Source organism: Vigna angularis, chromosome 7, assembly GCF_016808095.1.
Source record: "Vigna angularis cultivar LongXiaoDou No.4 chromosome 7, ASM1680809v1, whole genome shotgun sequence".
Lineage (NCBI taxonomy): Eukaryota > Viridiplantae > Streptophyta > Magnoliopsida > Fabales > Fabaceae > Vigna > Vigna angularis.
In genome coordinates this window covers 25,145,696-25,159,110 of record NC_068976.1, presented here as the reverse complement: position 1 = coordinate 25,159,110, position 13,415 = coordinate 25,145,696, and the positions used below count along the sequence as shown (strand labels likewise).

General features: G+C 38.2%; 1 protein-coding gene across 1 annotated transcript; it reads right to left on the bottom strand.

Moving 5' to 3' along the window:
- Positions 1–12,149: 12,149 nt before the first annotated feature.
- Positions 12,150–12,776, bottom strand: LOC108336582 (uncharacterized). Its single transcript, XM_017573055.1, has one exon. It carries the CDS (start codon positions 12,774–12,776, stop codon positions 12,150–12,152), a length of 627 nt encoding a protein of 208 aa, XP_017428544.1.
- Positions 12,777–13,415: the final 639 nt, after the last annotated feature.

Sequence of the window (13,415 nt, the reverse complement as noted above, 5' to 3'; positions counted from 1 at the left end):
CAACACGATGCAGAGAAGAGTGTAGATGTGACATTATTGGTTCAAATATCAGAGTCCTAACGGTTTGTTTGTGATGGTTTGTGATGCAGGTGTTGTGAACTTGGTGAAGGAAAATCTTGAAGGTTGATTGCCAAGGGCTTGCGTGGTGGAAGTTCATCAGCGGCCTTTTGTGTTGTGTGTGGTTGGTATTATGATTTTTGGGATTTGGAGTTTAATTTCATGCTAAGGGAAGGAGTTGATCATGGTTTTTTTCTTCATATTGTGAAGGTGGTGGACGTGTGTTAAGCAGGAGTTATTTGTTTGGGTGAAGAAGATTATTTGTGCCAGCCAAGATGATGCATTTTGTAGTTGAAGATTGAAGATTAATAGTTATTTATTTTGATTTGGTTGATGAATTGGAACGACTTCGTTGAAGGTAGATCATCATTTAAAATTTTTTATGATTTTATTGAACAATGATCTAATAATATCATATTAACAGGTTTGGTGATACTATATTAATTGAAAAACATAGACAACGATCTAAAGTCCATAATGAGTGATGGTTTGAGTACATTGGTTGGAGTTTCAGTTCAATCTGTTGCCTTTTTCTTTGAAGTATTCCACGTACACAAATCTTCAACAGGTTAGTGTTATTGTTTGTTTGTTTTTAATTTGAAAATACGAATGCCTTTTTAATGTGTTATTTAATATATTTTGCTATATTTTTAATGAATATATGAATGTTTTAATGTATTTTGTTTATTTAATATATGAATATATGATATATGAATGTATCATAATATGAATAAGATATGTTTAATGAATATATGAATGCATGATGTTAATTATAGTATGATTATTTGTTTAAGTAAAAATAGATGGAAGAAGAATTAGATTTGTCGTACTTGGATCGTGAAGATATAGACGACGATGTGGTTGGTGTAGACTTTAATATAGTCGCAATGCTACATCAACAATTACAACTAACGACCTCGCTGGCTGCACTAACAATGTTATGCATTGTTTGTTATGCCTTGAATATATTGAATATGTGCTCGAGTGATCCAAGTTGTGTAAGCACTTTCCTTCCCGACAAAGACCGTCGCAGGCAACAGTTAATGTCTTATCTGGTGCATACTAATCGATGTCGTGACATTATTCGGATGGGTGCAGAGGCATTTATTAATCTTTGTGAGAGACTAAGAACAACTGGGTTAGTTAAAGACGCTATTCGCTCAACAAGTAGCTCAATTTCTTCATATAATTAGGCATAATGTTAAGAATCAAAGTGTCGTATTTTTCTTTCATCGATCTGGGGCAACAATTAGCAAACACTTTCACAATGTGTTGGATGCTATTTTAAGTCTAGAATCAGAATTTTTAACTCAGCCATCAGGAGACGAGGTTCATCCATATGTCTTAAACAACAATCAGTTTTATCATTAATTTAAGGTAATCATATGAATCTGTCAATACTGATGTAATTTTACGAAACAATGTTTATGTCATGCAGTTGAATGATGACTTGTTAATTGAATGTTTAGGATTGCTTAGGGGCCATAGATGGTACTCATGTTCGTGTAAGGGTGCCAAGAACAGATGCTCTGAGATTTCGTGGAAGAAAAGATTGACCAACTCAAAATGTGTTTGTCGCATGTGACTTTGATATGAAATTCACATACGTTCTAGCTGGGTGGGAAGGAACAACATCTAATTCTAGAATCTTAAAAAATGCTCTTAATCGAGATGATCTGTTGGTCATCCCTCAAGGTAAGTGTCTTAATTGGGATGTTATGATTGGTTCTTTATTAGTTACTAAATCAAATGTTATGCATTATTGTAGGAAAGTACTATCTTGGTGACGCTGGATTTATGCTTAAAAGTACGGTTATGACACCATACAGAGGCGTCAGATATCACCTTAAAGAATTTACACGCAGAGGACCACAAAATGCACGCGAGCTCTTTAACCATAGACATTCATCATTGAGAAATGTTATTGAAAGAACATTCAGTGTATTGGAGAAAAGGTTTCCTATCATTGCAAGTGGCACTGAACCACGTTATGGATTGGAGACAATGACAGATGTTATTTTAGCTTGTTGTATCCTACACAACTTTATCCGTGGAGTTGATAACGATGACTCATTGCTTAATGAGGTTGATAATGAGTTAAATGAAAGGCAAGAGCATAATGGGTCATCTTCTAAAGTTTGAGAAGATGATTATAGGGTTGCTAGTACTATTAGGGATGCCATAGCTGATGAAATATGACGAGAGTATCAAAATTTATAGTTATTGTAATTAGTAGTTTTTTTATGACTCTGTTCTTTGAATATGACATGTACTTGATTTTATGATTAACTCAACGTCACTTGTTACGATTTTCTTTATGAAATAGGATTAATATGGACAGGGGTAATGGAGCAACCATTGAGTCATCTGCTGGTACACGAGAGTTCATTAAATGGACTGAGGACATGGATGCTAGGCTTTTGCATTCTATGATCGAGGAGACTCGTTTGGGTAATAGGATTGATGGCAGCTGGACAACCCAAGCGTATAATAACATGGTTCAATACCTTCATAGTTGTGGTTATGTTAATGTTAGTAAAAATAATGTCAAAAATCATCAAAAGGTATTAAAAGACAGATGACATGAGGTTCATGACCTCTTTGGTGGATTGAGCGGATTTGGTTGGAACGTCGTAACTATGAGATTTGAAGCTGAGGACGAAGTGTGGACTGACCTCATTTAGGTATTTGTTAAATATTCAGATATGGTAGATTTTTCAAATACATAAGTTCAACCACTATCTGTTTCATGAATGTTGTTTCAGTCGAAGCCAAGTGCAACAAAGTGGAGAGTTAATAGCATCAGACACTACGATTTAATGGTGGAGTTATTTGCTGCGGATCGAGCAATTGAGAGTGGTGTAAGGACCGCTCGTCAAACGCATCGTCAGCGGGTTGGGCCTCGTCTATAGGTTGATCTGAATCAGAATATGGAGTACATTCCTGAAGAGCCTACATATCAGGAGTATAGAGACCCAACTCCACCATCACCTCCTCCATCCGTGGATGAGTACAGTCCAGGGCAGACTCAATCTGTGCCATCCGTTCCATCCGGAGGAACTTCATCCTCACGAGGTTCCAAAAGGAAGGCACCTATGGTTGATATGATAGATGCACAATTTGATAAGTTGACCACCAGCCTCGATGGTTTCACAAATGTCCTTGACTATACAAATGTTCACTTCGGTGTAATTTCTGGTGCTGCCGTGCGTCAAGTCTCAGCAATTGAAGATATAAATCAAATACTCCGTCGCACCTCCATGTACACATACACAGAGGACGACATTTATGAAATGTTGAGTGCTATGAATATTGCTGATGAAAACTTGCTCGATCAATGTTATGATTTCTTATGTTCAAACCCCACATGTACGAAGAGGTTAATGAGACTTCCACCACACAAGAGGTGGAACAAGTTATGTAAAATGATATCGGGTGATGAATGTTAGAATGTTTTGCTATCTTTTTAGTTGTGTTTCTCAATTATACTATTACATGTTGGGCTTCATCCATGTTGAATATTGAAGTTAAGGTTATGGTTATGATCTAATGTTTTGTCTTTAATTATTGTTATTTATAATATTGTTTAATTTGTTATGACTTAACTTATGCATGTTTTTATGTATGGTTTTGTTGAACAAATTGTTAAATGGCCTCATCATCAACCAAAAGGCCTAGAAAAAGTCGTAAGGGAAAAGAATCTATAACTGAGCCAGAAGATGCAGCCTATGTCAGACCATCTCTTGCAGAACAATTAGATCAGCGTCGTTTCTTCAGTCATAGCCAAAGGTCTAGAGGGCTAGGGTTAACTAGGGGGTTAGGGTCAATCATAGAGCTAAGGTTAACCACGAGGCTAGTGGGGACTAGGGTTAACCTAACCACAAGACTAGGGGTGCTAGGGTTAACATGGGGACTAAGGTTAAACCGGAAGCTAGGGTTAACTGAGAGCTAAGGGTTAAGGACTATTGCTAGGGTTAACTTGGGGTTAGGGGCTAGGGTTAGGATTAACTAAGGGCTATGGGCTAGGGGTTACGGTTAACTAGGGATAAGGGTTATGAGGGAAAGGGCTAAGAGCTAAGGGTTTATGGGTTTATGGTTAGGTAGGGGTTAGGGTTAGTTAGAGTTAGCTAGGGCCTAGGGTTAACTAAGGGTTAAGGGCTAGGGTTAAAGGCTATGGTGAACTAGAGGCTTACGGGGTAGGGTAACTAAGAGTTAAGGGCTAGGCACTAGGACTAAGGTTAACTAGGAACTAGAGGCTAGGGCTAGGGTGAACTATGAGCTAGGGTTAACTAGGGTTAGGAGCTAGGGTTAACTAAGGTTAGGGTTAACTAGGGACTAGGGTTAATTAAACTCTAGGGGTTAAGGGCTAAGGTTAATTAGGAGCTAGGGCTAGGGTCAACTAAGGACTAGGATTAACTTGGGGCTGAGCTAATGTTAGTTAAGGACTAGGGGCTAGGGTTAACTAGGGGCTAGGAGCTAAGAGCTAGTGGCTAGGGTTAATTAGGGGCTATGAACTAGGATGAACTAGGTGTTACGGCTAAGGATTATGGTTAATTAAGGACTATGGGCTAGGGTTAAATAGGGACTACGGTTAATTAGGGACTATGGTCCAGGGTCAACTAGGAGCTAGGGTTAATTAGGAGTTAGGGGCTAGGGTTACAAGACTAAAGTTAACTAGGGTTAGGGGCTAAGGATTAGGGTTAACTAGGAGTTAGAGTATAAGGTTAACTTGGGTCTAGGGTCTATGGTTAACTAGGGGCTAGGGTTAACTAGGGGCTAGGGTTAACTAGGGTTAGGGGTTTAGGTTAACTAGGGTTAAGGGTTTAGGTTAACTAGGGACTATACGAGCTAGGGTAACTAGGGGCTAAGGTTAACTAGGAGCTAGGATTTGGGTTAACTAAGGACTAAGGTTAACTTGGGATTGAGGGCTAGGGTTAACTAAGAGCTAAGGACTAAGGACTATTGCTAGGGTTAACTTGGGGCTAGGGCTATGGTTAACTAGGGACTAGGGGCTAGGGCTAGGGTTAACTAAGGGCTATGTGCTAGGGGATAAGGTTAATTAGGGACTAGGGGCTAAGGTTAACGAGGGGTAGGTTGCAAGGGTCAGCTAGGGATTAAGGTTAGCTAGGGCCTAGGGTTAACTAGGAGCTAGGGTTAACTAGGGGTTAGGAGCTAGGGTTAAAGGCTATGGTGAACTAGGGTTAGGGACTAGGATGAGGGTTAACTAGGGGTTAGGGTGGTTAACTAGAGGCTATATGGGCTAAGGTAACTAGGGCCTATATGGGTTAGGGTAACTAAAAGCTAAGGGCTAGGGTTAAGTAAGGGCTAGGAATAGGGTTAACTAAGGGGGCTAGGACTAGGGTTAACTAGGGGCTAGGGGCTAGGGTTAATTAAGGGCTAGGACTAAGGTTAGCTAAGGACTAGACGTTAGGGGTTTGTGTTAACTAGGGGCTATACAGGCTAAGGCAACTAGGGATTATCTAAGGACTAATGTTAACTTGGGGCTAGGGGCTAGGGTTAACTAAGGGCTAAAGGCATGGTTATAGTTAACTAGGGCCCGGGGCTTAAGATTAACTCGGGGCTAGGGCTAGGGTTAGCTAAGGGCTGTAGTTAGGGGCTAGGGTTAACTAGGGATTAGGGGCCAATGTTAGCTAGGAGTAAGGGTAAGAGACTATGTGCAAGGGTTAACAATTAGTTAGGGATTAGGGTTAGCTAGGAGTTAGGATTAACTAGGGTTAAGGGCTAGAGTTAGAGTTAACTAAGAGTCATGTGCTATGGTTAACTAGGGTTAATTAGGGGGCTAGGGTTAGCTAGGGACTAAAGTTAATTGGGGACTAGGTAAAGACTAGGGATTAGGGGTTAGAGGCTAGGGTTAACTAAGGGCTATGAGCTAGGGTAACTAGGGGCTAAAGGCTGAGATTAATTATCGGCTAGGGGGTTAGGGCTAGGGTTAATATGGACTAAGGTTAACTAAGGACTATAGACTAGGGACTAGGGTTAATTAAGAACTAGGGACTAGGGTTAATTAAGAACTAGGAATTAGGGTAACTAAAGAACTACGTGCTAGGGTAACTAAGGGTTAAGAGTTAAAGTTAACGAAGAGTTAAGGATTAAAGGCTAAAATTAACTAGGGACTAGGGCTAAGATTAACTAGGGATTAGGATTAGGGTTAACTAGGAGTAAGATTAAGGTTAACTAGGGACTAAGGGCTAGTCTTAATTAGAGATTAGGGTTAATTAGGATATGGTTAACTAGGGACTAGGCTTAACTAGGGACTAAAGTTAACTAGGAGTTATAAGTATTTTTAACATACCACTACTACATGTACAACTTTTTTTCACATCACCGATCACCGTGTATTTGCTATAAAGATAATATTTTTCGAACTCCTGTATTAAATTTTTTAGTATCATTAAGTAAGTAATATTTTTATTTTAAATTACATATTATAAATTAAAAAGCTAAAATATTTTAAAAGATCAACCACTTAAGATGAAAATAGAAAGATGATAAATTTTAAAATATTTTCTCTACAAATTTTATACTTAACAATTAAGTTTGCCAATTTTTTTAATATTATCCAAAATATAATATTTTTTAAAAATAAATTAAAATTAAACTCACATATTAAAATAGATTAAAGTATCCAAAATTAATCCGGTTTGTTTTAATGTAACATATGTACACAAATTTAGTTTTACTAAAAATATGTTTTAGTTTTACTAAAAATATGTTTTAGTTTTATTTCTCAAATTCTTAGAAAATTAATATATTTTTTATCAATATATATATATTTTATTCTTCCATGGAATATAAATTAACATGTTTGATAAATTTGCCTTATAAAAATTGTTAGAAAAATCGAACTAATATTTTTCGTAATTGAACGATTCATACTATATACAAAATAAACTGATATTATTTAACCAAATAATATAATTGCGAATAAAGTTTTTAATATTTAAAAAAAATATAATTAGTGCAACTATAATTACATTTACAAAAAAAAAAAATACTAAAATAAGTTGACAATATAACTAAAAAAATATTGTCATAAATTATTTTAAAAATAATCATCTTCTATTATTTGAATTATAATTTTTATCATTTAATATACAATATTTAATGTATAAAAAATATATAAATTTTGTTTTTAATAAGAAAATGCCTAATATAATAACTATATAAAATGTTTTTTACAGTTTAAAATTTTAATATAAAATATCTCTAACATCCCAAAATACAGTAATAACCATAAATTAGAATTAATTACAATTAACAGTCACACAGTGCAGTCTTACATTAAAACAACGCTCACAAAGTCGAGCGGCGTAAAGTACAGAAGCAGATTGTAACTTGACAGAAATAACGAAGCACTATGATCGAACGGTTTACAAAATAAATACCGAACGATCACTACAAAACACTAAAGTCTAAAGTCAGCTGGACGACCTAAGGCTTGACCTTAACTTCAACGTCCACCAAGTTCTCCTCTTCAATAACGTCCTCCAACAATACCTCGCCTTCTGCTCACATCTACACGGATGATCATTGCAATGACAGGACGGAAGTACAAGGACGAGAGACAACACAAGGAAAAACGAAGGGTAAGCTTATGTAATTTAATTCATACACCAACATATAAATTTAACATTTCAATCAACACACATGCATACAGTTCAACATGTATAATCATACGAAATCTATCACTAGACGGATCGTCCGGACTGTATGAATCTGCGTAGTGATGAGTCAATATTTTATTCACTTCACTTAGCTTATTATGCCAGAATTAATCAGGGAATTGTGCTTGAATGTACAGTATTATCCTATTTTTCCTAATTGTGCTAAATTTGATCGGAAATTCTTATTTTAACTAATTTGAATTATCTGAGCTAATTATTTTACAAGGAAAATATGGAGATACAATTTGGGACATTCGAAGGTTAAATGAGAAATGGCAATTGAGCCCAATGCATCTCAGTCATTTCAATTTTCGCACAGTGCTGCGTGAATGTTGTGTCAACTTGTGTGTCCTCGTTTGAGTTCAATTCTTATCCGTTTTTCATGTAATTTTTTTTCATAGTTTCGTATGGATGTCTATTTTCATGTATAGTTTTTATTTTGTTCAAATTCGTTCTGTGCTGTTCCCAGTATTTTTTTTACTCCCCTATGTCAGTCCAATGCTTACTGTTTGAGTGATTTCTAATCTGTTTGCATTTGCTTGCTGTTGGGTACTTGTGGTGGCTAGGAATTGATAATTGGACAGTGCTAAAAGCTCCCAACACTCTTAAACAAGGCATACAACGGCTTGGCTTTATTGAATAGCAAAGAAAAAAAAGCAGCCACATGCACATCGGCCCACATGGAAAGCTTTTGGATTTTAAAAGTGGAAAGTGGAGTGTTACGGAGAATGGATGGCAACACACATGAATTGGAGAAAGTGGTCAGAAACATCATTTCTTTCTTTTAAATTTGGTGCATGGTGATTAGAAGAAAGGCACGGAAAGTAGAGGGGCCACCACCCACACGGTTTTGGTTCAGAGCATTTAGTTATTGCTTTGCAAACTGTGGAAGGTCCAAAATCCAAATTGAAAAGCATGACACATTGAGAAGCCCACGGCCCAACATTATTTTTCATTTTCCAGCAGCGTCCAGCAAAGAAGTGTTCCAGCAGAAGCAAAAGGTGATAGGTGATGACGGATAGCATCTTGGGAGGTGCACACGGAAGCAGCCCAGTAGCACACATCCGAAGGCTTCACGGTTAGGGGAAGCAGGAAGTAAGTAGCCGCCACCTAGGAGGAATGTTTTTTTTTCTGGGGCAGAGAGAAATATAGTGCACAAGAAGCTCACGGTGCAGGGGCGGAAAAAAAAAACAGTGAGTGAGAGAGAGCTGGAGGGAGGATACGGAGAGGAATGGAGTTCACGGGAAGGAGCTGGCTGGAACGTTGCTTTTAGACATAGGATTACATCCAGAATATAAAAAAGCACATTTCATTTTTCTTTCTTTTGGAAGCAAACGGTGCATTAATGAATGGTGATGTCCAGTAGAGTTAGTTTTCTTTCTTGTAGAAAATGGGATGTGCTGGACATGGCAGCCGCCACCCACTTAGAAGCATTTTTTATCTTTGCTGATTTTTCATTTCTGTCTTTCAAAGCTCATCATCACAGAAGTTCACTGTTGCATTGAATGGTTGCTTAATGTTTGGTTGCAAGCTGAGTGAAGAAGCGGTGATTTCATTTTGAGTGAAAAAAAAATGCATTTATTTTCTTTTAAAAGGAACGCTGAAGCTGCTGTAGGGGGAATGGATTTTCATCATTATTGTATTTGCTTTTACAAAAGGAGTTTGCCGTGGATTTCAATGATAGAAGATAGAAGTTATTTTGGTTTTGGGATATGCTGCAAGTGACTATTTTTATTTAGCTTTGAATGAAGAAGTAGATGCATGCATCAACTGGATAGGCCACGACCTTGGATGGAAAAACGGTGCAACACAAATTTTATTTTACAGCAGTTTACTAAATTATTTAAATTAACTCTTCAAGCGTTTTCTTCTTGTGGTGATGAATTGTTTTTAATGTTTAGCTTACAACATTGTGCATTTAATGTTTCAGTTTAAGTGTTGCATTTTAATAGTTTTAGTTGTATTTGGATATTTATCTCTGGGATTGTTTAGTTTATTTTTCAATTCACTGTGATGTCTATTATTTCGCTTTATTGTTTATGTTCATTATGCTGTTTATTCTATTCGGCTTTTTAATTTTCTTGCATTTTCAATTTTCTTATTTGATTTAGAGATAGTTCGGCCTCAATGTAAAACCGTTCAGTAATCTGTAGGACCGTTCGATTTTCACGCGTTGTTCATTTATTTCAGTGTTTTCAATTATGTTTGGTTGTATTTAATTTTCATTTTTATTTAAGTTCATCCGCATTCACAAACTCTTCACCAACCCCCCTACTACGTGTTCGACCTATTGACTGAACCACATTTGGTCCTTGAGAGACGACCTAGGAGTCACTTCCTAGCACTGTACTGCATTATTTTATGCACAACTTTTGTGAGAGGTGCGACCCTCTCATCACGTAGCTACACGCGTTCTTGCACCCGAGTGATGTAGTAACTGGGATACACTCAACAGCTGCCACTCGAGGTTAGCCCTATCCAAAGTACCCCTAAGGACTAGGACCTCCTGCCGTTCCCACACATTACCTACCCCCTCTACGTGAGGACGAGTACTCACGGAACATCAGGATGAACAGCCAGCATTAGCATAACCACAGTCATACTTTACCAATTCCAATATTCAATACATGAGTCGTTCCTCTCCGGAACGCTCGTTCAAATTCCATAATCGTATACTCATTCCATATAAGGTTCACCCTTTATAATCCTTTACTTTATTATTATTTTCCTCATTAGTTACATGGACATAAAATAACGAACGTCCAGCCCTCTAAAGAACGAGGACGAACGATAAGAATGATACCAATGATTTTCCTGTTCAGAATAGAATAAGACTAAGAGAAGTACTTGTAGATAAAAAGGACCGAATAAACTAAGGAAATCTGTGACGAACGTTAATTTCCACGTGAGTCAGTTAAATGAACTAACTCGTTTGAGCTCACACTGGTACTTAAAGAATAATTCCATTATGGAGATTTTAGACCGGATCCAATGTAAGGAGAATAACCAAGAATGTTGAGAACTATCTTTGGAATAATTCACATACGGAAGTCCGATGCCAGTAAATGACCGACATGGGAAAAAGGGAAATATAATTAATGTTGAACGAACGTTATTTTATCAAGGTTGATTATACGATAGTACGAGCGCTTGGTATAAGACCGAACACTAATTAGGGCGAACACTAGGTGTAGGACCGAGCGCTACTTATGACGAACGCTAGGTATAAGACCGAGCGTTACTAATTTTAAAGTGTAAGGGTATAAATGTATTATTACTTTATTTCAGATATCCAGATACCACTATGCTGAGCCGAACGCTCAAACATAGTATTTCACACGAGAACGCTCGTTCTCGATCAGAATTCTCTCCAAATGAAAAATTCCATTTTTGGCAGTTTACTAGAAAACCGAACGGTATAAGACCGTTCGATAACGTACATACATTATCATAGTGGGAATTCCATATTTCAGATTTTCGTCTATTTATAACTCAAGATTCAACATATCAGTTCATACTTTATAAATTCATATCAAATATCAATTTACATACTTTAGAATTCACATTATTCCTTCATACTTCAAAGTGATAAATCATATTCACATACATAAAATATCAAACGTTATCATACAGGTCAACCAACATACACCATATTCGTTTAATCAAACAGCGATCGTTCACACAAACAAAAATATGAATTAAATCAAATAAGCTTCCCTTACCCGGATTCGTGACTGAAACGTTCTATATGCAAGGTTTCGGGTTCGTCCGTCTAAAGCTTTCTACCCTCAAAGATTACTTAATTCCTCCCACTAAATCTAACCATAAAAATCAAGAAATACTTAGAATTTAACTCTTCATGCAACCAGAATTTGGCTTTGCATGTGACAAGAGAACGTTCGACGAAGAAGAGAAACTTACCAGTTTCAGAATCTGGAACTGTTCGGTCCAGATTGTAGCTTACGACGCCGGGAGTTCTCCTATGGTCTCTGAAATGGAATCGGAGAAGGGAAGGATGAGTTACAGTAGAGAGAAGAAAAGGTTTTCTAGAGAGAAGGAGGAGAAAATGGAAGGTCTGAGTTTGGGAAGAAGAAGGTGCGTGCAGGAGAGTGGGCAGCGTTTTCAGAAAATCATTTTTTGTCTGCCCCACGTCCAGACGAACGTGCGCTCTCCTGTGGACACCTGTATTCCACTACTGATTTTCGAACCTTCCATTCTTGACACCTGGCGTCAGTGTGCAAAGTTTGGGAGTGCGTTTTAAATGCACCTGAGCAGGGTTTTTGGAGTAATAATTAAAGTTAACAGATGGGGTTCGGTGCATTAAATGAGATTTGACAGGTGGGTTTTTGGGTTAAATTTTCAAGGTCTTACATTCCCCCTAACTACAAAAATTTTCGTCCTCGAAAACTAAATCTTACCCGGAAATAGGTGAGGGTACAATTCTTTCATAGCATTCTCCACTTCCCACGATGAGTCACCAGTCTCTGCGTCCCACACCATCTTCACTAAATGAACGTCTTTTCCTTTGTAATACTTGGTGCGGCTATCTTCCACACGGATTGGTTGCATCTCCAGCGTTCGATCTTGACGAAGTTGAACGTCTTCCAACTCCAATACGTGAGAGGGGTTCGCTATGTACTTCTGAAGTTGGGAAACGTGGAAGACTGGATGAAGATTTGACAGTTGAGGTGGCAAAGACAACTCGTACGCTACTGGTCCAATCTTCTTCAAGATTTGACAAGGTCCGACAAACTTGGGGGATAACTTCTTTGGACGAACGGGTCTACCTACTCCAGTGATCAGGTTGAGTCGAAGAAACACATGATCTCCTGCGACGAACTCCAAAGGTCTTCTTCTCTTATCCGCATATGACTTTTGCCTGCTAAGTGACGTCTTCAATCTCTCTTGGATTAGCTTCACCTTCTCGGTCATTTGCTGGATAAGTTCGGGTCCAGTTAACACATTCTCTCCTTCTTGAAACCAACAAAGTGGCGTTCGACATTTTCTACCGTAGAGAGCTTCAAACGACGCCATTCCAATGCTAGCCTGAAAGGTGTTGTTGTATGTGAATTCCACTAGCGGCAAGACTTCATCCCAAGCGCCTAAGTGATCTAGGACGCACGTCCTCAGTAAGTCTTCAAGCGTTTGGATGGTCCTCTCAGATTGGCCGTCCGTCTGAGGGTGATAAGCTGAACTCATTTGCAGTCTGCTCCCCAATTCACCTTGCAAAGATTGCCAAAATCGAGATGTGAATCTCGTGTCTCGGTCAGAAATGATGCTCGAAGGGACTCCATGCAAACGAACGATCTCCTTGATATATAACTTAGCTAAGTTGGTCATCGACATCTTCAAGTTGACTGCCAGGAAGTGGGCGCTCTTCGTTAGTCGATCCACAATCACCCAAATTGAGTCATGATTTCTGACCGTGCGTGGTAGGTGGGTCACGAAATCCATGGAAACGCTGTCCCACTTCCATTCAGGAATTTCCAACTGCTGAAGTAAACCGCCCGGTCTCTAGTGCTCTGCCTTCGCACGTTGACATGTTAGACATGACGCCACAAAACGAGCGACATCATTCTTCATTCCAGGCCACCAGAAGGATTCTCGGAGATCTTTATACATCTTAGTCATACCAGGGTGTATGCTAAGACGACTGTGATGCCCTTCCTCCAA

Excerpts from the sequence above, each read along its gene's own strand:
- LOC108336582 (XM_017573055.1), bottom strand. The coding sequence starts at position 12,776 with ATGGCGTCGTTTGAAGCTCTCTACGGTAGAAAATGTCGAACGCCACTT.